At 42.3% G+C, this 25,685-nt stretch overlaps 1 protein-coding gene across 2 annotated transcripts in view; it reads right to left on the bottom strand.

Annotated features, from left to right (window-relative positions):
* The window catches only part of GTF2A1L (general transcription factor IIA subunit 1 like), a 44,725-nt gene extending 19,305 nt beyond the window's left edge, over nucleotides 1-25,420 (bottom strand). The window contains exons 1-6 of one of the 2 annotated variants that reach the window (XM_075535833.1): nucleotides 25,400-25,420; nucleotides 22,877-22,978; nucleotides 22,555-22,678; nucleotides 17,910-17,965; nucleotides 16,257-16,350; nucleotides 14,439-15,028 (exon numbers count right to left, since the gene is read on the bottom strand). In XM_075535833.1, coding sequence (XP_075391948.1) covers nucleotides 14,439-15,028; nucleotides 16,257-16,350; nucleotides 17,910-17,965; nucleotides 22,555-22,678; nucleotides 22,877-22,978; nucleotides 25,400-25,420 — 987 coding nt within the window. The remainder of the gene's footprint in view (nucleotides 1-14,438; nucleotides 15,029-16,256; nucleotides 16,351-17,909; nucleotides 17,966-22,554; nucleotides 22,679-22,876; nucleotides 22,979-25,399) is intronic. The other variant, XM_075535835.1, reaches the window with a different exon arrangement.
* Nucleotides 25,421-25,685: the final 265 nt, after the last annotated feature.

The raw sequence follows: 25,685 nt of genomic DNA, 5'->3' as shown, positions 1-25,685 counted from the left end.
GGTGGAGGTAAGGGAGAAAGGGGGAACAGATGACAAGGTCTACATGTAACCTCCTCCCTGGAGGATGGACAGTGGAGAACTGGGTGAGGGAGACGTCGGATGGAGTAAGATATGATAAAATAATAATTATTTATAAATTATCAAGGGTTCAGGGGGAGCGGGAGGGAGGGGGGAAATGAGGAGCTGATACCAAGGGCTCAAGTAGAAAGCAGGTGTTTTTAGAATGATGATGGTAACATACATACGAATGTACTGGACACAAATGATGTCTGTACGGATTGTGAAAAGAGTTGTATGAGCCCCTAATAAAATGTTTAAAAAAAGAAAAGGGAAAAATATTTCTCACAACAAAGGTAAAAAAAATGAAGACTATGACAATGCCAGGAAGGCAGGAGGAAAGGGAAGTGATACAGAGATAAAGAATGGGAGGGGGGAGGAAAAGACAAGAGGAAATCACCACCTACATGGGGGTTTTCCCGGGACGCTGCAGCGTTGTGATGTGATGGCCGTGCAGCTACACAGAGTACGTTTTCTTTGTGTGCGTTCTATTCCTCAAATGAAAGGGGGAAAGAATAATCAAGTGCCTAACATTTGCATTGTTTACCAAAGGAAGGGCCACAGCCTTAAAAACCCTCCAGATGCTGATCAGACCAAAATACTAGTCTGAGTGGTCGTGAACGGGGAAAATCAAGAAATAAAATGCCACCAGGCAGCTGCACTCCAGTGCTTCCTGCGGCCCAATTCACAGTGCCCTGAATTTCCACGACAGACGAGCGCATCAGTTCACTCTGTCCCACAGACACACCGGAGTACTATGCAGCACTAAAAAGCACAGTTGTGTCATGGGAAGAGCTAGAGGAAATTATGCTAAGCGAGATCAGCCGATCGCAAAAGGACGGGTCCAACGTGAGTTCCCTGAGGACAGTATGATCAGCACAGTAGGTATAGAAGAAAGGCCACTTGTCTTACAATCTATGGGTTGAGGTGCAGGCAGTCAGGTGGGGGTCAGGCTAAACCCAAGGAGGTACATGTGAATCCAACACAAAGGAGGGAAGAGGGAGGGAGGCAACGGAGGGAGGGACTGAGATGGTGGCATGGGGGAAGCAGGGCACTCAGCCACCCAGGGGGAGAGTATTGGTTGTCTCCACAGAACTGGGAGTGTGCATGCAGACCCCACAATGGCACACCAAACCAGGCGGGCAAGGTAACCACGTGGAGGATTTCATGAAAAGACTGGGCTACAGAGCCGACTCCAACCAAAGTCAAACTGACCCCCGCCCTAGAAGTATGTGTGACAGAGAGCAACACTAAGCCTTCAGGTGGGGGGAAGGAGCCAACATGTCACACCCACACAGAAGCAAACCAAGAAGGAAAAACAGAAAGGGACAGTCAGCCTAGAATACATATTGGCACACCAAGCCCAGAGGACAATGTCCCTGCATGGAGCTGCTAAGGCAGAGAGAGGACTGTAGGGCTGACACCAGCTCCTGACAGGTTGTCCCCTCACTGGAGCATTCTGTGACAGAGGACAATAATGGGGACACATGACAGGGAGGCAGTATGATCTGCACCCCTCACAGCAGGGCAAACCAAGAAGGGAACATAACAGATGAGCAACTGTAGCAAAGGCAAACCACAAATCCTCTAAAGATCCCCCCAAAATAGACTCCAAGCTAGGAGGAACAGCTCCCAGAACTCCCCCAGGACCCAGGGGAGATAGTTATAAAAGTCAGCAGACACACTTGGAATTATGTATGTTTTTTTTCAGTCTTTTGTTTTTATGATTTGGTCTATATAATTGTTGGTTTGCCTCCTTATATAATACTGGCATGGGAAGCAAACTCAGGGAGAAATCAATGGGGTCAAGGCCCCAGAGGGTCTTATGGGGAGAAGGTGGTGGGATGAAGGATGTGGTGAGCAAACAACACCATAGACAGGGGAACAACTAGAGAATTAAAACCAACAACAAAGAGCACGTAGAGATAATGGGGGGACTGGAGCAACAGCATTCGAGCTGAGAGGAATTACTAAGAGGCGAGTAAGGTGTGAGTGATGGTGGGGCAGGAGGAAGGTGAAAGAAAACAGAGGAATGATCTAGGAAGCAAAGCTAAGGATAGAGATATAAGCATAGGTGTGGTACATATGTAAATACATTAATCCACAAAAACAGAGGTACTGGCCTATGTACACATATTTATATGGCAATACACTGAGGTTGTGGGTGAACCTTGGGCCTTAGCTCATGCCCTCCCTCAATAAAAGAACACTTTGTTCTAACAACCTGGCGTTTTGTGACACACACACACACACCACAATCGCTGAAGGCAAATGGTGAAGAAAGTGGATGGTACCTGGCTATTAAAAGATATAGTATCTGGAGTCTTAAAGGCTTGGAGTGACACAAGTGGCCAGCCAGCAGTGAAGCAAAAGCCCACAGGGAAGAAGCTCACCAGCTGGTGCGATCATGAGGAGTCATTGGGGCAGGGTTAACAGGCATCATAAGATCCATACCAAACAAAGAAAACATATTGTTGAGAATGAGACAGGTCAGAGCAGAGACTCCAAGCCCATCTGTAGACAATGAAACCCCTCACAGAAGGGTCACAGGGTAGGGATGAGTCATGTGGGGCACCTTAAAGCACCGGGGAAACACCCAATACTCCTCTGGTTCCTAGAGGTGTCCTCACCCCCCACTATCATGATCCCAGTGCTGCTTCTCACTCTGGACTAGACCAAAGCATGTACACAGGTACAGATAAGAGATAAAAGCTCACAACACATGGAATTCAGGAACAGAGATGGGAATAGCAATACCAGAGGGTGGGGGGAAAGGGAGGAGCGGAGGGGAGAAAGGAAGAAGCTATCACAATGATCGACACTAACAACACACACCCCTCCCCGGGGAAGAACAGCAGAAACCATGGGGAAGGGAGACAGTGGCTCCTGTGAGATAGCACAATAATTTATAATTTATCAAAGGGCTGTCGGGGGGGGGGGGGGTGGGCGGGAGAGAGAGAAGCAGATACCAAGGGCTCAATAGAAAAGTAAATGTCTAGAAAAGAATGATGTTTTATATATATATATATATATATATATATATATATATATATATATATATATGATACAAGTGATATATGAATTGTACTAAGAGTTGTAATTGACCCCAATAAAATGATCTTTTAATTCAAAAGCAGAAGGGATGTACACACAAGTAACACAAAACCTAAAAAAGTCAAAACAAGATTTAGGACATTGAACGTATGTTTTTCAACATAATTTGAGATTTGGAAACAAGACCGGGGCTGTAGGGTATGTGTAGAAGGTTTTCCCCATGAAATTTTCCTCGGATAGCTCTTGTCACCCTCAAAGAATGAACAGGTTCATTGCTGTGATAGGAACATTCCTTCCTATGACTTTCCTGCCTTTTTATCAGCGCAGTGTGAAATTTGTGTAAAACTTCTTCCTAATGAGTTCCTCTGATCACACTGCATCGTCTGAGAAAAGTTATCAAGATTGACCCTTGGCATTCAAGAATCCCCTTGGGATTCCAGTAACCTTCTAACCTGATCTTGGAATGTAAGGGCCTAGAAATCCCTTCAAATGCCACTCTTAGGGTTGGGCCTTTCATTTTTCAAAGATCCCCAAATGAGACTAAGACAGTAAATTATTGAGAGAACTTTTCTGCAGCCAGCTGCTGAAATGTACACATACTGTTTTCAACAAACTCATGTATGTGGTGACTGGAACACTCGTAGCAATGTCAATGGTAAACAGATGAACGACGGTATATCGATAAGGAGTCCTGGTGGTGCTAGGAGTTAGGTATTGAACTGCTAACTGCAAGGTTGGCAGTTCAAACCTACCAGATGCTCCATAGGAAAAAGATGAGACTGTTTGCTCTGGTAAAGATTTATATGGGTCTATATGGGGTCACTATCAGGCAGAATCGAGTCAATGGCAGTGGGTTTGGTTTCACCTGCCTGGATGGAGCACAGCTGCCTATGGGTTGGGTTTCTGAGGTTGTGAACCATTATGGTAGGAGAAAGCCCCATCTTTCTTCCACAGAACCCAGGGTTCCCGGAAGACTGCACCCCTAGATGGATAGAATCGAGTGCAAAAAATCAAGATGCACTTGTTAGGGTGATAAAAATATTCTGTTAGCTCAACTGTGATGGTAGTTTTACAAGAACATGCTTATAAAAACTCTTACTGTCCAAGGGAACCTTGAAGAGTTCCTGGGGAAATCCCATTGTTTTTAACTCTATTTTTCCAGAACTTTTTGAAACCTCTCTGTACTCTTTATAAAAGATTACTTTTATTATATGTAAATTATCTCTCAGTAACTCTGATGTTCCAAACTAATGAATTATAATATAGTCTAGTCCTCCTAAAAACATTTTTAAATTGGCTTTTTTAGTAGCAACAAGTACTAAAAGCCTTAACCAACTATATCTTTGGCTGCAAAATGAATCAGCACTTCTATGGTACTTTGACAGCTAGGTACAAGCTTATAAAGGACTCCAGGACTCTTCCAAATTAATTCATATAACATCACCTTGTTTTACTTAAATAGCTAGATCATTTTTATAGCAATACAGAATATCACAAACCCAAATTTTATGTCAAAAGCTGAAAAAGTGACTTTCAATTCTCAACTTCAGAAACATTTCCATAAAGCACCGAGAAGTTCACCATTACCTGATTCAAACCTTTTCTTCCAAGACGGTGTTCTGACCAAAACAGGCAACAGATTTTCTGACAACATCCAAAATGGATCCCACAAGATCTTGACTAGAAAGACATAAGTCTCTAACACAGCCAACGTCCACCACAAACATCACCAATGCAATGAGCTCTGCCAGGTCAAGTTCTTAGCAGGGGAATTTCCTTCTGCCTCAAAGATAAAAAATAACAATCTCCCCAAGGATACATTAAGGGCTTTACTCTTTGGAAAACCAGGAAAAATTTATATGAAGAATTTCATATTTTGCCCACTTTTAATAGTGATCTTCGAAGACAATAATCCGAAGCCCTGGCTGGAATGCATTTGAGCTTCATGTCAGCAGACAGGGCTTCTTTTACAGCTATTGGCTTCACATGAGTACTAACACATGCCACCGTGCTCAAAGAGACAGTGACACTTGCTCTTCCGAAGCGGCAGGACCACGTGGCATCAAGGACCTTGGGAATGCCATCAGGAGAGTCCCAACATTTTTGCTAAGCAAAGGCAGTTTTCATTATTTCGAAGATGCCAACTTTTCCAGTTCCCCAAATAAAAAGAGGGGCTCACCAAGGAGCAGTATAGCGCCGACGAAACATACATTCCTCTAGTTCTTCAATGCTTCCCTCCTCTTCACTTTCATGACCCCAGTTCTACCTTACAAATCCAGCTAGACCAGAGCATGTACACTGGTACAGACAGGAGCTCTCAACACACGGGACCCAGGAAAGATGACTCCTCAGGACCAATAATGGAAGTAGTGATACCATGAGAGTAGGGGAGAATGGGGGAACCAATCACCATGATCAACGAATAACACCCCCACCTCCCGCCCAGGAAGATGAACAGAAACATGGGTGAAGGGAAACAGTGGTCAGCGTAAGACATGAAAATAATAATTCATAAATTATCAAGGGCTCAAAGAGAGGAAAAAATTAAACTGATACCAAGGGCTCAACAAGGTGAAAAATGTTTTGAAAAGGATGATGACAACATATGTACAAATGTGCTTGACACAATGGATGTATGGATTGTTATAAGAGCTGTAAGAACCCCAAATAAATTTTTTTTTAAAAAAAAAAGGGCTCACAACACAGAATTCTTTGTGTCAATGTGCAAATAATGATCAAAATTAGATGTTGGCTACACCTAGCAGACATGGTCCTTCCTCCTGCTAAATGTTAAAGAAAAGCCACAGAGCTTTAGGTTCTTCTATGAACTCCTGCCGGATGTTCAGACTGTGAAGAAACGCCAGCAGTCTAGCACAGATGTCGTCATCCGTCAGAGGCCCTGCTTTGATTTTCTTGCTATGCTCTCAGATTCTAGGATCCTCTGCTTCACCAAGGTCTCTTCCCTTGTTGGGTATCACAATAGACATGCAAAGGATGCTTCTAGATAAGGCTTTGTCTGTCAAATCCCGTCTCAGGCTGTAATCATGAAGCTGCCCTCTCATGAGAGTCGTTTTTCCCATGGCTAGAGTCCCTGTGAGTCTGGCACAACTCGATGGCAGTGAGTGTGGCTGAGTTGCTGCTGCTGCTGCTGTTGTTGTTGTTGTTGTTGTTGTTGTTGTTGTTGTTGTAATTCCTGACCAAACTCTGCACCCATATGTGAGGATAGAGAACAAGAGAAACTGAGGCTATAAAATACTTTTTTCACATCTTTCAAACTAAGTTCTGTCAGATTCAACTGCCTATAACCATTAATTCCCCGGGCAAATGTCCTTTAATTCCTCACACAGATTAATCTAGATATCAACCATAGCATAGTGCCAATGATGGTTATATACCTGGCCATGTACAGTCAGATCCCATGCCACCCCACTTATTTTGACATGAAATATAACTTGACATATTTGACACATATAAAAACAATTTTACAAAATAGGCTTTCTTCCAAAAAAGTGACATAAATGGTTTTAAAATCTCTAATTTGGAGATTTAATTTAGAGGTGGTAGACAGCAACTCCAGAAAGTATCTGCTCAATGTTCAAAAATTTATTGAAATGACATTTTATCTTTTAACTGTACACAATATGGGCCTAGAATAAAAGTAATGTCTTAAATCAAATATCCTCATGTCTTTACTTCATCCATTTTTATTCACATGCCAATTCTGAGGTACATCAGCGGTTCTTAAGCCCAAGAATGGCAATCAACTCAGATCTTAAATACCAGGCTCCACGCTAATTTCCTTCACGGACAAAAGTACTGTGTGACTGACTTCTAAAGGTTGGTAGTTTGAACTCAGCAAGCAGAGGCCAGGTGATTTGCTTCCATAACAACACATTGAAGAGAACCCTAGAGAGCTCAGTTCTAGTCTGTAAAGTATGAGGTCGCCGTGAATCAGAATTGACTCAACGGCAACATCCTTGATTTTGTATGAACCCTACTATAGACCAGTAAGATCCATATACTGGGGAATGGTTGTCAGGTGCCCCAAGACAGCACAAACTCATAATGCCCGTTTGTGCAACAGAACAAAGTACTGCCCAGTTGTGCTTCATCCTCAGAATGGTTATGTTTGAACCCATTGTTGGAGTCACTGTTGTCAATCCAGCTCTTTAAGGATCTATCTCTTTTTTGCTACATCTCTACTTTACCAGGGATAATATCTCTTTTTTCAACGAGAGACCCATAAAACTCAACAATCGATCACTTCAAAAGATGAAGAAATAAATTACAGGCTCAAGAATTACAGTATGTGATGTTAATACACTGCTCTCCAAGAAAGACAGATCACAGGGAAAGGACCTTAGCAAGGAGGCTTCAAATCTAAATATTATGATTACACAACTTGACCTGATATTATCAGAGCTCTCCACCCAAATGCAAAAAATTCACATTATTTTCAAGACCACATACTCAAAGGTAGACCACATGCTGGGTCAAAAGCTGAATCTGTGTAAATTTAAGCACATAGAGATCATGCAGGCTCCTCTCTCATAACACTGTGCCATAAGGCTGGAAATCAACAAAAGGACAATTAAGAAAAGAAGGGCAGACAACTGGAGAATAAATACCTCTCTGCTACAAAAGCAGTGGGTACTGGCCCAGATCAGAGATGAAATCGGGAAGTTTCTAGAAACCAACGAGAATGAGAATACAACATCCCCAAACCCTTGGGACACATCAAGGGCAGTTATCAGAGGAAGTTTGATAGCAATACATGCACACCTGAAAACAGAAGACTTGCGACTGATATGCTGGCACAAAACTTACAGCAATTTGATCAGAATTAACAGGACAATCTTACTAATAGGAAAAGAAAAGAACTAATAAAACCAGAGCCAAGATTCCTAACAGGGAAAACCAGAAAAATACGGGGAAAATTAATACAGCTAAAAGTCGATTCTTTGCAAGGATTAACAGACCACTGGCAAACCTAACCATAGCAAGGAGGAGGGATGAAACAGGGGACATTACAAAGGACCCTAATGGCATCAAAATGACAATTACACAGTACTAGGGAGGTCTGTACTCCACTGAATTCAACAACTTGGAAGACACGGACAAATTCTCGGATAAACAATCCCTCCAGAGACTATCCCAGGTAGATGTCAAGAATCTCAATAGACCCATAGCAATAGAAGAAACAGACAAGGTTATTGAGAGATTACCAACAAAAAAGTCCCCCGCACCAGATGGCTTCACAGGAGAATTCTACCAAGTGTGTAGGGAAGAACTGTCACCAATCCTATACAAACTCATCCAGAACAAAGAAAAAGATGACAAACTCCATCTATGAAGCTAGTATAACTCTGATACCGAAACCAGGCAAGGATCTCAAGGATCGAGAACTACAGACCAATATCCCTAATGAACATTGATGCAAAATCGTTAACAAAATACTGGTCAATAGAATACAAAAGTGTATAAAACAAACAATTCACCATGACCAAGTGGGATTCATACCAGGGATGCAAGGATGGTTCAGCATACGAAAGACCATTAGTATCATTCGCCACATTGACATGAAAAACTTAAGAACTACATGATAATATCAACAGATATGGAAAAATCATTTGACAACATTCAATGCCCATTCCTGTGTAAGACACTCAAGAAGATAGGAAAGGAAGAGAAATTACTCGAAATATAAGCTATCTATGAAAAACCAACAGCCAACATGGTAGTGAATGGAGAAAAGACTGCAACAATTCCACCGAAAAAGTGGGCCAGGCAAGGGTGCTCCTTTTCCCCACTCTTATTTAACATCATCCCGGAGGTCCTGGCTAACAGCATAAGGCAAAGAAAGACATCAAAGGTATTTGCCTGGGGAAGGAAAAGGTAAAACTATCAATATTCGCAGATGATATGATTCCATGTATGGAAAATCCCAAAAACTCCACAATGAGAGTACCGGAAGCAATAGAGGAATATGGCAGAGTGGCAGGATACAAGATCAACAAACAGATGTCTATCAAACTGCTATACACCTTGGAGAAGACAACAGACGAGGTGATCAAAAAGGTAGTATCCTTCACAATAGCCAAGCAAAACTGAAATATCTAGGGATGTACCTGACTATAAAAACAGATGATTTATATGAGGAAAACTATCGAACACTATTACAAGAAATCAAAAGTGACCTCAGCAAATGGAAGAATATCCCATGCTTGTGGAGTAGAAGACGCATTATAGTAAAGATGTCAGTTCTGCCCCAGGTACTATATACAAGTTTAATGCTATCCCAAAACAAATACCATCATCTTTCTTCAAAGAAATGGAAAAACTGATTACCAACTTCATATGGAGAGGAAAGAAACCCAGAACTGGCAGAGAACTCCTCAAGAAGGACACAGTGGGAGGGCTTGCTTTACCTGACTTTAGTACATCTTATACAGCCACAGTGGTCAAAACTGCATGATACTGGTATAAGGACAAAAACTCAGACCAATGGAAAAGAACTGAAAACCCACAAATAAAATACTCATCCTACAGACAATTGATTTTCGATTAGGGCCCAAAAAACACCAAATGGGAAGTAGATGCCCTCGCCAACAAGTGGTGCTGGAGAAAAAATGGATTTGTCTACCTGCAGAAACATGAAGCAAGATGCTTATCTCACTCCATGCACAAGAATAAACTCAAGTTGGATCAGAGACCTTGATGTAAAACACCAAATGATTAGAGCCATCGGTGAGGGAATTGGAACAAACCTCAGAATTTTTGCACAGGGAATACAGAAGCTGTCAGAAATAGAGAAGGACAGAAATACAGATGAGTCACACGTTGACAAGTGGGATATACTGAACATAAAACACCTGTGTCCATCAAAAGACTTCACTGAGAGAGTAATATGAGACCCCACAGACTGGGAAAACATCTTTAGCAATGACACTTCAGACAAAGGCCTTATTACTAAAATCTACAGTACTCTGCTAGCTTCCAAAAAGGAAAAAAAAAAATTGCCCACCGGTGAGGTGGGCAAAGGACTTGAACAGAAGTTTCACCAGGGCAGAAATCCGAATGGCCAATAAACATATGAGAAAATGTTCGCAATCATTAGCCGTAAGAGAAATGCAAATTAAAACAACTCTGAGATTCCAACCAATACCCTCAAAGAGCTAGATTCAAAAATCAGAAAGTAGCAAGTGCTGGAGGGGCTGTGGGGAGACAGGAAGTCTTGCTCACTGCTGACGGACCTGTCAGCATGTATAGTCACCATGGGACTCGATTTAGCGATATATAAACAGATGGAAATTGAAATACCATACAACCCAGCAATCCCTCTACTGGGCATATACCGAGAATAGGCAAACAAACCATAGCCAGACATCTGTGCGCCAATGTTCATGGCAGCACAGTTCACAATTGCAAGGAGTTGGAAACAACCCAAATTTCCATCAATGGACACCCGGATTAAAAAGCAGTGATGAAAGCATAAGCACATCACCGTATGGGAGTAACTGGAAGAAATTATGTTGGCGAAGTTAGCCGAGCACAAAAGGACAAGGACAAGTACAACATGAATCCACTGAGGTAAGCTTGAAAATGCAAAAGGGAAAAAGCTACTATATACAAACATTCCTGGGGTGAGGTCCAGGTAGTGTGGCAGGGGCCAGACCTAATCCAGGGATACATATGGTAGCCAACTTAAAAGGTGAAAAGGAAAAAAAAGACATGGGTAGCAGGGAACAGGGCACTAACCCACCCAAGGGGAGGATGTTGTTTATACCTCCACAGGAGAGGGACCAGACTTCAACCCAGCGCACCAAGATGTGAATGCCACATACCGGGTGCATGAAGTAGGGAACCAATATAGAGGTCTGCGGAGCCGGCCCCAATCTCAACTCTGTGGACACCTCCCCTCCCCCCAGAAGAATTCACTTCAGAGGACAGCAGCTCAGGGAGAGTGGTGCATCTGATCATAGCACACAGGAGCAAATGAAATGGGAGGGAGAGAGGGTGGAACACATCCTGGCCAGCCAAGCCCCAAAGATGATATTCCTGCTCAGAGCAGCCAATGCAGAGAGTACCATAGGGCCGGCCCCACCATAAGACACACCGTCCCTCACTGACCCATAGCACTTCAAGGAACAACACACTGGAGGCAGTTTGGGAATTGTGCCTGAAATGACCCCACTACTCCAGGACAAAACGCTAAAGATATGCAACAGAGCAGCGAGGGGTGCAAAGCAATGAAGTGCCCAAGGAATACTAAAAATAGACTTTGGGGCCAGGGCGTGGCACCCCATCAGACAAAATGGGTGCATAAGCAAATGTGAAGAAAGCTGATGGTGCCCAGCTATCAAAAGATATAGCATCTGGGATCTTAGAACTTGAAGAAAAACAAGCAGCCATCTAGCTGAGAAGCAACGACGTCCACATGGAGGAAGCACACTAGCCTGTGTGGTCATGAGGTGTCAATGGGATCAGGTATCAGGCATCTAAAACCCAGAACAAAAAATTCTATCATTGTGAATGAGGAGGAGTGCAGAGTGAAGACCCAAAGCCCATCAGTAGACAACTGGACATCCCCTTACAGAAGGGTCACAAGGCAGAGATGAGCCAGTCAGAGCACAGCATAGCACTACTGAAACATACAACTTTCCTCTAGTTCCTGAATGCTTCCTCCCCCTGTCATCACTCCATTTCTACCTTACAAATCCAGCTAGACCAGAGCATGTACACTGCTACAGAGAAGAGCTCTCGACACACAGAATCCAGGACAGATAAACCTCTCAGGAACAATAATGGGAGTAGTAATACCATGAGGGAGGAGGAAGGTGGGGGCGGGGGGAGAATGCGGGAACTGATCGATGTATGACTCCCCCACCACTAGTCCAGCTGACAAACAGAAACATGGGTGAAGAAAGAGTGGATGGTATAAGTATGTAAAGAAAAATAATTCACAATTTCTCAAGGATTCATGAGGGACGAATGGTGGGGTAGGGGAAAATGAGCTGAAACCAAGGGCTCAAGTAGAAAAAAAGTGTTTTGAGAATGATGATGCAACATATGTACTTGTGCTTGACACACATGGATGTATGGATTGTGATGAGAGCTGTACAATCCCCTGATAAAATGATTTTTTAAAAGAGATGTTAAGCCTACATGGCGGTTAGCTCTTGAACTTAGATCTATCTTTAAGACAGTATGCACAGGCAAAGTACACAAGTATGGTCGACTGTAATTTGTTTTAAGCAGTCACTTCTGTAAGACATTTGTAAAGAAAAGCTACTCGTAAACTTCTTTTAAATGGACCAGATTGCTATTTTAAAGGCATCCTATAGAGAGCATACATATTTTTCACAAACTAAGTGCTCTTTAAATTTGGATTTTTGTGTTTTAGATAAAAGGGGTCACTGTGTTGATTCTGACTCATGGTAACTTCATGCGTTTCAGAACAGACTTGCACTCCACAGAAGGTTCAATGGCTAATCATCCAAAAGTATATCACCACTCTTTTCTTCCGAGGTGCTTCCAGGTAGTCAAACCAGCAGACTTGCAATCAGCAGCTCAGTGCCTTAATCCTCTGTACCTCCCACGGACACTTAGATAAACCAAAACCAAGCACACTGACATCAAGTCAATGCTGACTCATAGCAACGCTGCAGGAGAAGGGGCAGAACTCCCCCTGTGGATTTCCAAGCCTGCAACTCTTCACCAAGGTAGAAAGAGCCATCTTTCTCGCATGGAGCAGCTGGTGGTTTCAAACTGCTGACCTTGCAGTTCGCAGCCTAACAAGCAACCACTAAGCCACCAGGGCTCCTCTTTTAGGTATAGACTTCTTTTAAAGCTAATAGTCCTATGATAAGCTTTCCACCATATGATAAACCCAAGAGCATAATACCACTCATCTTTCTTTCTTTCCTCTAAAACTATAAATGTTCTGTATATTATTCTCAAGTGATAATCCTCACATTCGTGCAGATGGCACTGTTTATGAGTGACAACTGAGTAAGTCAGCAGCATTACATAGCTCTGCTCGTAAGTGATGAATCTGTCATTTTAAACCTCCTGTGGCTTCAGAGCACATCCTTTCAACTGCTTTGTCCACTAGTACTTTCCAAAAACAATCCTTGATTAATCTCCCTTAACTAATCTATTTCCCCACTTTGGAACATGATGTACATGATGACATCCCACGAGCAGCAGTAGAGCAAGCCCTTGACTCGTCACCAAAAACACGCAGAGTTCATACAGAGGCCGGGGGCAATAATGCCTCCCACACTACTATGATGAAAACTAACACACGTGCTTTGCCGCAGAACCAGATGGTTCATAACTGTGAGTCTAACCGACACTAATTTTTATAATGTTATGCCCTAAATGAAAACTACCGTGATAAGATGCTCAAAATAAAATGCATTTAAACCTCAGCACTTTGTACCAAAACTAAACACAGTCTTGCTGTCATCTTGAACAGGTTTCAGCAACCATCAAAACATTCAGAAATCTATAGTAATCCACAACTTTCTACTGAACATTTCTGAATGTTTTCAACTTTCCAGAGAACCATGAAATCACTAGCTAACCGCATAACCTTTTAATTCTTTACCAGGTGTCATTAAATTGTATAAAAGGAATTAGCTACAAGCCATTTGGAAAAAAATACTGGAAGGCTTTTTATAAATTTTACCACTCACAATTCTCTATGAATCCTTCTGCCCTTGCTATGAATTCCTTGGAAATTAGTATCTCTTGCCCATAATCCATGAAGAACGTGAATTACAAGTTATTATTTAGAGATTTAAATTCCAAACAAAATTAATCTCGTATTTGAGCAGGTCAGGAGAGAAAGTATGTCCTGGCAAAATAATCGGTCATGAAAGAAAAACTGCCACGTGGAAGTTTAAGAAAATTGGGTAAAGGAAGCATAAACACTTTGGACTTCTTTTGTATATTAAATATGACAAGGAACTACCTCAAAATATTTGTTTAAACCTCAAGGGATATCTAGGTCTTTTAACTTTTACCTGCCAAAAAGGAAGGGGGGTGGGGGGACAATTCTTACAAAGCCATGAAGCAAAACTGACTGTTATCTTAAAACCAATGTACTTTCCTTAAAGAAATATTCTAATTCATTGACTATAGTAAAAAGTTTAGAAATGCTGAGGATGAAGATTTCAAGAATGAACAGATAATATTAAGAGCAATAGGACGCAGCAGTCTTCTTCAAGAAAGCAAGTAAATACACACATATACTTCTGATTAACTTGCTACCTAAACACTAATCACTGGCCCCTAATACCATTACGATGAACATAAACTACCTTCTTGGAAACAGGTAGGCTGATAGGCTCCTCTCTGTGTCTTGGCTCCTTTACAGAATCACATCCATCCATCCTATCTTGAAGAACACGACACTGAGCGCTGGGTGTGTGCTGGTGCAGAGCCCCCTGGGGGCCTGTCGCAAAGGGCCCACCGTGCAGGTTGGACGGCGTGCTGGTGGAGACACCGAGCGCTGGCTCCACGTTCGCATCGATCTGAGAGATCTGCGGAGCAAACACAACACCTGGGAGACTGATGTACTGAGGGCTTTCCTGCTGGCTCAACAATGCTTCCGACATGATTCTGTGCTCATTTCCCGGCGGTACAAATATGTCAGTGGTGACATTTCCTAGGTGTTTCCTATCTGCTATCCCGGAATGCAGAATGGTGGGTTGTGGGCACACAGTTTCCAGTCTCTGTGACTTTTCAGTAGTTGCTTGGAGCGCTGATGGGCTCAATCGCGGAACGCTGGTCTGGATTACTGGGGCCGGCCCGAAAGGCTGGAACAGCTGCTGAAGTGGGTGCTGAGGAGCGCTTGCTCTTCCGGGAGTCTGCGTCACTATCACGGGTACATTGACTTTATACAGGTGCCCTGCAAACAGAGAACGCAAGCCGTCAGTAGCACCCTGGTCTTCTTTAAAGAAATAAATAAATCTCATGCACAACAGGAAGAAACACACCACTCTGCCAGTATGACTCTCCAGAAGCGCTTGCTTTATTCGTCAGCTTTATGCTCTCATTTGCAAACATAGTACCCTCCTTTCAAAGTTTTAATGTTTTTCTTTAACCCTAGCGGTCATATGGTACATTTTGAGACATATACAGGCCATCAATAAGTGATCCTTTTCCTCTGGTTTGATAAATTGCAGTGTCACTAGCTATGGCTGCTGTGGGATTTCAACATGCAGAATCCAGCACGTAAACTAATTGCAGGGTCAGTGGTTCAAACCCACCAACCTTTCCATGGGCGAAAGATGAGGCTATCAACTCTCATTAAGATGTACAGCCTCTGAAATCCCATATAGGATCGTTATGAGTCAGAAATGACTCAATGACAGTGGGCTTTGTTCGGGGTTTGGGGGAATCATATAAAACACATTTCTGATACTTAGGATCTCACTAACAACTATAAGAAAAGGTTCTCCAAAACATTTAATAATTTCAAAAATAATCAAATTTCTTCTTCCTCTTGTCTCTAAAATAAGGCTAAGGGAGGAGAAAAGAGGAAAATTCTTTTTTTTAGCATCAAGTTGAATGTATTCCTTAATCTTTACAATAGCCCAAAGTTAAGATACGGTTCTTTGAAAGGCAGAGGTTAGTTACCCTGCAGAGCCTCAGACGTTCTTTCTGTAGACCATGTCACCATCCATCAGAAAGGAGGAAAAAGCTGGTCGGCATTGTCTCTTGTGGTCCTTATTAGAACTAGCAAGCACTCAGATACTTGACTGTCTACTTGTTAAAATGTAGGTAACTCTCGAATTAGAGAAAATATATGGTAGCTCAATAAGTGGGGATAAAAAAAAAGAAAAACGCCATGCAAAATTATTTAGTGAGGACCGATCAAGTACATATGTGATATCTAGAGCGATCTAGAGCATCAAGACAATGTTCAAAAGCAGAACTGGGAGTGAGATATAAGCCAAGACCTAATGCAGTGTCTTTTCTGATTGCTGCTGCCATGACAATAGTGCCATTTATTCTGACAATTAAAATGGGCTTATATTAAAAATTCTTTTAACTTCTAGTATACAGCATATGACCACCATGGAACGTATCGCCCAGAAGTCATTCGCAAGGCGAACAATAAAGTATGCTCTCACCAGATGCGGTCTGCAGCGTCACACCCGCTGGCACGTGGATAGGATAGCCAATAGTGGAAGGAAAAGTAAGGTTTGCACTGGAGTCTGAAGTGCCCTAGATATGAGACATTGACATTGGGAAATTAGAAAAGGGTTTGCATCTTTCTCCCTTGGTCTCCTAGGGAGTCAAAAAAAATCTGATTCAAAGCAGTAGTGTGACAAGTTTGTGAGGGCTGAGGTCTTTGAAACAGCTTTTTAATGTTCAATTTAGGTCATCCAATTAGGAAATCAAAAGAAATTCTGTTCTACAATCATTAACAATGAAGTCTTCATGAACACTATGAGCATCAATTCCTAAAACTGATAATGATGCTAGGTCCTCAGTCTCACAATGTCAAACACAAGGGCCCCGCACCTGTTGATAAAGGGCTGCCTGTCTGCACGTGGATCGCTGACAACATTTTAATGTCGGCAAAATGATAATACATAATTCTTACTTGGAAACAATTAGATATTATTATTAGTTGCTCTTGAATCAGATCTGACTCATGGCAATCCCATGTGGGATCTTAAAAATAAAAAACTCTAAATAGAAAAACAAACATTTGTGCCTATCAGATCTGCAAACCTTTCAAAGGCTAGTAACATCCCGTGCTGGTGAGGATGTGATAAAATTCAGTTCTCTAAGACCACTGCTTTCATGAATGTACAGTGGTACAATACCTTGGGAGGATAATTTTGCAATGTACATATATCAAAATCAAAATCATACATGACCTTTGACCCAGAAATTCAACTTCTAAGAATTTATTCTGATTTCCACAAAAGTAGACAAACACATGTATGTATATTCAGTGGAGTGATATAAAAATATGGAAATAATCTTAATATCCATTAGCAAAAGATTGGCTAATTAAAATATAATATAAACACTGAAATAAATCTCTATGAAGGTACTTCAAAACCTTCATGGAAAAATCCCATTATCCTTACATAACGTTTTCCCATGAACCTTTTGAAATTCCCTCCCATACTCTCTCCTCTCCTTCACAACGTTAGACAGTGACCGCACTGTGTCACTTCAATAGGAGGAAGGCATTTGCTGTGATTCAGCAAACACAAAGAACACCTCTCCAAATGTGTGACCCACCAAGGAAATAGATAACATTCTACTGTTTAATACACTGGAGACAAGTCTAGTAACTTCAGAATTGTTCTAACTTTGTAGGAGCCATCTTGGAAGATGCCAACAACCGCCCTAAAAGTTAGGAAAAACTGCTAAGAAAATGTCAGTTCTGGAATGCCCAAGTTTGAGCTACATCTCTGAGACAGAACATTGTTCCCAAAGTGGACAATACCGCCCCCTGGTGGAGGCACTGGAATGATCCGGGGGAGCCGCAGAAACACTTAATCCTGGAGTGTGGGTTATAGTTCAAAGACTTTAATTGCCAACACAAAAGATTTTAAGAGACGCTAAGTAAATTTTTTCTAAAAAGGGGTGGTGGGCCCAATAAATATGGGAACCTATACTCCTACAGAAACTATTCCCTTTCCCCATTCCTCACCTTATCTCCCCATTCAACTAGAGGATTATGAGTTATATCTATTGCCCTATACTATGGGGGGGGGAACATATGCCATGTCTTTTAAAATAATTGTGAGTAAGTTACATACCAGTTCTGCTGTGGTAAAATTGGGAATCGTTCTACCAGCAGGAATAACTAAAGATGCTGCAGAGAAAACAAAATAAACTTTATATAAACTTACCAATTGAATAAAATGGCTAAGTACGGAAAATACATATAGCTTCCGTCACTAACATGCTTGGCCACGGTACATTCTTAACCAACTCCTGGATTCCAAGTGATGCTAAAAAGTATTTTACTTGTGGTGGGTTTTTATTTCCGAGATCTCAAGGTAAACAAATATACTCTATTTGAGTGTACATCAGAAATCCATTAACAAAACACCTAGATTTTCTTTCGTAACATCGTGCAGCACTAACTGCCAGTTCCACTCTCCTTCGGGGGAGAAAAGGTAACGTTTGTTACAGCAACACCTTTCCATGGGACTCTGATTACTGAGCAGACTAACTCAGCAGAGGCTCATAAAAAAGGTTACAGTTTTGAAATAAATTATTTTAAATAAAATGTGGTCCATACAAATACACATGTGGCACATGCAATGAAACATTACTGAGCCATAAAGAGAAACAAACACCCGGCAGGAACCCTGAAGACATTACCACAAAAACCTCCAAACTCACCGCATCGAGTTGATTCCAACTCATCGGAGCCATGAAGGGCAGAGGAGAACTGCCCCGGTGGGTTTCCCAGACTGCACCTCTTTCAGGGAGCAGAAAGCCTCAAGTGGATTCAAACTCCTGACTTTGCAGTTAGCAGTCCAAAACCACACCCAGGAAGTCAATCACCAAGGACAAATATTGTGTGATCTAGTTTATGTGAAATGCTAAGAATAAACAAACGTATGCAGACCAAAGCATATTAATGCTGCCAGGTGAGAGGGGAAGGTTTGGTAAGGAGTGAGTGTGCATTCCCACTGAAGGCATAGAAATCCTGGCCCAACACTATTAAATAACTGATATCATGAGCTATACCTGAAAAAAAAAGTTGACTAGTCAAAGACTGTGCTCCATATCGTTTGTACAAGAACCAGGGGGAACAGCTGCCGAAGCTGATTTTCTCTAACTAAACACTTCACGGCATTTGTTTTCCTGGTTTGAAGGTTTGTGGTCAGGGTTCCATGAAGCACCCCCACTGATTGACCTAATACTGATTTCAGCGCTGCTGTTCCACCTCCTAGTTCATTGGACAGTGCCCGAGGTCTTACGGAAGGGGTTCAGCCCATCAATGTAACCATAAAAAACTTATTACCTAGCTGTACTGGGCCGGCTAAAATGTCCTTTTGCTTTCTCTTTCTTCCACACGCAACATTTTAACGTGTATATGCAGCATTCAATGCGAGGTGTACTCGGGTCTGTGTTTTGCGTACAGCCCAGAAAAAAATTACCTCAATCTCTGTCTCTGGTACGAGGCTGGCTCCCTCATACCCGCAAACGGCTCAGGAGCGCATGCAGCTTTTAAACTGGGCATTCTTTCCACGGAAAGACAACAGAAGCGAGACGGCGGAGACTGATGGTTAATGAAGCCCAGAATTATTTTTATCCTTATTCATCTATGGCCTTGCTTATTAACAGGCATTCTTTCAGAGAGGCTAAATGAGAAGGAATCGGAGCCGCAGAAACACAATGGCATTAGTCTTAATTAGCTGGAGTGAGCAATGCTTAAGCTGCTATCGCGCAAGCCATAGCCCGGGAGAAAACAAAATCTGTTAACTCACTGTCTGAAGCAATTAAAGGAATATCTCGAGGAAAATAGCAACAATCTTCCTCTTTTAAATACCTTGCTATAAATCCTGAAGGAGAATGCTCTACATTTCAAGAACTCAAACACAGTTTTATGAGTTTTGTAAACGTCTTAATACCCTTTCAGAACAAAAGGATTGAACCCAGTCTTCGCGTGAAGTTCCTTGCAGCTCACACTTCATTTTGAAACAAAATTCACAAATAACAGTGTTGCTGTATGCTCACAGTGACATACCCAATGAAATGTGTCTGAAACATGTTTAATATTACACAAGATGGTTTTAATAACCAATTACGTTTTAACTGGATTCTGTGTTCTCAAAAGTATTTGAAGTTTTTAATATTTCCTCTTCATGTATGTACCCCAGAAATATTAACGAATTTTAACAAGCACTAAGGTTTGGTAACATTGAAAGAAATCAGTGTTTCAAACCTAATTTAAGAAACTTTATAGTAAGACTATGTGGCAAAATGCTCTGCACTTTCCTAAAACTCCCTCCCCCTCTCAAAAGCTCACTGTGGCCAAGCCTATTCCGATTCAGTGACCCCACAGAACAGGGTAGAACTGCTTCTGTGGGTTTCCGAGCCTTTAACTCTTTACAGAGGTAGAAAGCCTCGTCTTTCGCCCGCGGAGCAGCTGGTGGTTTCGAACTGCTGACTTTGTTTTGCAAACCAACACATAACCATTAAGCCACCAGTGATCCTGAGACTTTACAATAGGTTATAATTTCACAATTATTGGTTCTGCGTTGAACCTTTCCAAAACCCAATACCCAAGTCACTTGATTCACAAGGTACAAAAATTGGTCAATTTCTTCTGTGTGACTAAATAATATGTAGATGCCTCCTGATGAACAAACGGTATTCTAACCTTCAAACTGCCTAAAGGACGGAGCGCATGGCTCAAATGTTCACCAGATCTACGTTCCAGAGTAACTGGATACACTGGGCCTTCACTCGGATACCCTAAATTAGGTCAGACATTAAATTGTTTGGCAAAAACAGTAAAACAATGCCACTCTTCTAGCTACATACTACTTTGATCTGGGCACTTATTATTTTTCATAAACAACAGTTTCCTGTTACCATGTAAGATATTTAAATTTTTAGTATTAGACACACTGTTTAAAATATATCTTTAGTTTCTGATATGATCTATATTTATTTATAAGCCATATGAATAATAGCTCTTTGGGGCTCTCAGTTTTTAAGATTTTAAATGGGGTCCCAAGACCAAATAAGGACTACAGACCCAGGAAATGACTAAATAAAGGGATATCATGCTCAAGGAAAACAAGTATAAGGGTGGATGACTTAGTCCTTGGTAGATCTAAATTATGAACTTGTTTATCAATGTAGATTATGAAATAGAAAGAAGTTTAGAAGTCTGCTTCAGCCATTTAAACATGCAATAAAAGGACTAAGAGGTACTTTATTTTATGAGACTACTTTGATACAGCAGGGTGCCTGGTGGTGAGGAGAAAAAGGAGCAGGGTCTACGATGCACTTTTAAAGGCTCAATGTACTTCCACTTGAACTACTTCAATATAAATTATGTAGAAGAGAGTAAAAAGAAAAACTGTCCTGCTTAAAAATGTAATTATTTCTATCATAATAACTCCCAAGACATAGGATAAGAAAAAGATGCTGGCTTTCTGTGACTTAAACCACTGGTAATAGTACCATCTTGTGGCAGAATCGAGGACTACGGTTTTTAGTAATATAAATAAATAATAAATCTTTAACAAATAAAACAGAGGTTGGGGGAACCTAAAAGAATATTATTTTCATAGAAAAGTAAAAAAATACTGACGGGATAAAAGACAGTTAAAAATGAAAGCGTTACCCATCAAAATGCAACAAATAACCAAAAAATGTTTCAGTGTGTCAATTGAGAAACAGAAACAACCATGAGGAATTTGTATAGGCACAGCATTCGGATGATCCCATAGTCGCTGTCGTTTGCTTCACTGTTACAAGGGCTGCCATGCTCGCGTTCCCAGCGTGTAACAAGGCACTTCTTTTCCTCCATGCCAGTCATTCTCACGTGAACTCACCGGCGCATGCAGTGCGCAGTCCAGTGATTGCTGACGACTTAATCCAGGTCGACCTGCACTTATCAGACATGTACCTACTGAATTTCAGTTAAGCGCAGTGCCATGTACACACACGAGGGCGGGCAGCATGAGGAGCAGAGGCGGGTAGAAGGGACAAAGGATAGAACGACAGAACAATATCATTATCAGTGCTATCTAATAATCATTTCCAGTTGTACACACACTCGCTGCCATTAAATTGATGCAGACGCATAGCGACCTGACAGGACAGGGTAGAACTGCCCCCTCTGGTAGAACGCCTTGGCTTTCTCCTGATTATGTGACAACGTATCATATGCATAAATAGTTCCCATGGGAACAGAGATGGAGCTTCCAGAAGTCCAACGATTAAAGATCAAATGCAGATGGTCAGTTCCCAGCCATTAATTCACAGGTCTGAAACAGGAAGGAGTCTGCATAGCCTCATTCTTAAGCTACTTCTACTAGAGAAATAAGAAGCTTCTAAGACAGAAGGTGAGAGAGAGCAAGAGACGGCAGGGGCTCAAAGGCACGCACCTTTGCCCCTGCTATTCCCGCTCCTTGCTTGGCCCCAATCACACTGGCAGGATCCATGAGTGCTCCCCCAGCCCACTAACTATAAAGCGGGCCCCCTCCTACTCTGAAGTGAGGCTTTATCATCTTTGTGAAATCTGACATTAAAAATAATAACAGCAACTTCAAAAAAGAGGATTATTTCTTTTAATCATGGTTTGTTCTGTGCTCCATAGTAATGACGTGGAAGGACAAGGCCTTCTTGCCTTCAAAACGTCATCCTAATTAAACCACCACCAAATGACTTGGTGCTGAAGATCCCAACAGGACTAACTGACTACCCAACCTGCTGACGTCTGCAGCGTTTGATGTAAGCCGTGGGGCAGCTGAAGGGTGAAGAGAGGCGACTGCAGGCTATTCCGGAAGAAGTCTTCAGTGGCTTTAGACTGTAGAACCTTGGTTTCCCAGAGCTACAGAGAGAAAAAAAAAGTGTTGTCTTTTTTGAAACATAAAACATTCTCAAGAGATTTCTGTTTTAAAAAAAGCTTTTTTAATTGTCATCTGACAATGAATGGGTAAATCCTAAACTATAATTAAGAAGTAGAACTGTATCAGCTTTTTAAGGCTGCAAAGAGAGAAGAGGAATTTAATTTGTATTGTCTACAAACCTGCTTCAAGTCTTTCAAGACTTGTTCCTCTAGACCTTCTTCAGCAAATAGATTCCGCACTCTTTCAATTACATCTTCAATGACAGATCTGTAGAGTTTGGGCTACATAAAAGCACTTGTTAAAGGTTTTAATTCTCAAATTGGAATACTTTTAGCTTCAACAGACATGAAATGTACTCAGTTTAAGTAAAAGTCACTACAAGGATTTTTACTAAATTCATCCAACTCCCAATATCGGCATTGCTTCCTTCCCATAAACTGTTTTAGGTTCCAATGTCTAGCCTCAACCTTTCTGCAAGACCACGGAGTGTAATCCAACTCACGGGTTCTGTAGTAAACAGAGGAGAACCATCCTACTGGGCTTCCAAAGCTGTAATCTCTGGGGAAGCAGACTGCCACAGCTTTCTCCAGCGGGGCCCCTGGGAGGTGTGCACAGCCAACCCACCTTACCAGCTAAAGGAAAAGGGCCACAATCACATGGCATCATTCTGGCAAGAAGACACGTGGTTAACGGTGTTGGGAGTTGGCTTTTCTATCAGTATTTAACCTCACCACGTCTTTTAAAAAGACCATGGATAGAAGGCACCAGGGCATAAGCCTTCTGTTTTCAATGTAGCTTTCCTCATAACGTCCAAAAGAGGGTTAACCAGGGTTCACTCTAGTGTTTCCACTGAGACAAGCCCTGAGGGAGAATAACGAAAGCTTATTCTACTTCCCAAATGCACAGAGACCCACAAAGTATTATCAAATAAAAATGCACACACCAGAAGCGATTTTCTAACAAAAACTAAGAGCTTGAATCAACATTTACCCTTCCGTTGTCCATATGCTACGTAATGCCCCAATATCCTTCCTAGGAAAAACTTACCATGACAAAAAAAATTAAACCAATTTCTACTCAGATTTATTTAACAGTCCCACTAGGGTATTTCTTCTCTTTGTACTCAGAGTCTACCTTAAATAAAGTCCTCTGTCCCTGACCCTAGCCCCTAAATGGCATTGTGCGCTGGTCATATCCATCCAATGGGAGTTACCAATGACAAACCCAAAGCAAAAACTTTCATTGCAAAACAAGAATTAAGCTGCTCTTGATTCCAGTTGCCTCATCGGGCCAAAATGAAACTGTCGCAGACTGTGGCTGCTTCTTCATAAATCCTCTTAAAGATGCCTGCTTCGGTGCGCAGTCACTGGGTCTTAAACTAGGCCTTCTGAAAATCCAGGGAAACCCAGGAATAGGCCAACAGCAATAGTTAAATAAGCTAAGGTGTTCACAATGTTCACAAGCAGATCTGTTTGCTCCTAGATTAGTTGCTTCTTCCAGGTAAGTTTACCCTGATAACTCCTACGCTATCATTACATCTGCTCTCAAAGCTAACCCAAACTCACTGCAGGCTTCTGGCTCTATGGAACTGAGTCAACTGTCCCATAGGATTGCCAAGGCGGTAAATCTGCACAGGAGCTGCCGGCAGAGCAAAATAGCAGTGGACAAGAAAGAACCATTAGAACTATTTTTCAAAAGCAAAAAATACCAAAGATGCTTTTGCTTCGAAGACCATAGTTAAGACTTTATACTGATTTTCTTTCCTGGTCTCTTTGTCAAAATCGTGCCTGGCTCAGGAAATCTATTTTAACCTCTTCTTTATTGAAGAGAAAGCCACACCCTTGTTGGAGTTTACCATTAGATGAAACGGTACGCATAGCAAAATTTATATTCAGCTGTATTTTACTTATCTGAAAGCCCCTTCATCAGAAATAGATGCACATTAGGATAATAGCGCTAAAATTAGACCCTTTTAGGCCGGCAGATGTAATAATAGAGCACAGGCATGACCACGGTGCTTTGCACCAAAATAAAGGTGAATCCTCGATTTATTTCTAATTTCAGGTTGTAAGACTGATGACGGGTCTTAAGGTGCCACGCATCCTATACATCCTCACAGGGAGGTCTGGGTAAAAGATGGCTTTGATTTTTTGTTTTAAATTCAAATTATACACCTACAGGGGCTTAGGGGCTGGGCACAAAAATCTGCATCTGCGGTTGGTTCACACGAAATGAAGCAGTCCATTAACCAATAATTTGTTAGCAAATTACAGTATGTGGCTTGGACTCAACCACACTCCTATTAAAATAAGAATGCAGATACCATTGAACCTGGGAATTTTCCAGGCTCCTAGGAAAAGGGGACGGTGAAAGGCTGACTCCCTCCCCGGTCACCTGATAAGAATCCCAACTGTTGCTGGTTGCCCTTGAGTCCAGAGACCCCAAGAGTACAGAACAGCAACCCCCAGGGGCCCCTTCAATGCGGGTGAAACGAGAGTGGGCGATGTGGGGGTGGGGGTGTGGGGGCGGTCTCTCGCTCTTCCCGTCGGGCCAGGCCCAGCGTCTGGTTCCCTGGCCCCCGAAAGCCCGTGAGGGACCCGGGTGAGGAAAGGGGTGTCCAGGTCGGGCCGCGCGGAGACAGGAGTGCAGAGCCCCGCCTGCCCCCCGACACGGCCGCTGCCCGAGGCCACACTCGCCCTTACCACGGGGTTGACTACAGCCATGCCGGCGGGTTCCGGCCTCGCGCCTGCGCAGCAGGCATTGCGGCCGAAAACGCGGCGGGGCGTTTTGAAGGCCACGTGCACGTGGCCCGCGCAGCCGCAGAAGGACACTGGGCGGAGGGAAAGGTTCGTGACGTCAACTGTGGCCACTGCCCTTATTGCGGTCAAGTAGATTCTGACTCCTAACGAGCTTCTAGGGTTTCCTTATAGAAGGACCGGGCCGAACTGCTCAGCCGCCTGAAAGCGTCGCCACCCTCTCCAGGTGCAT

This window comes from Tenrec ecaudatus, chromosome 17 (genome assembly GCF_050624435.1).
Source record: "Tenrec ecaudatus isolate mTenEca1 chromosome 17, mTenEca1.hap1, whole genome shotgun sequence".
NCBI lineage: Eukaryota > Metazoa > Chordata > Mammalia > Afrosoricida > Tenrecidae > Tenrec > Tenrec ecaudatus.
This window is presented reverse-complemented; position numbering and strand designations above follow the sequence as displayed.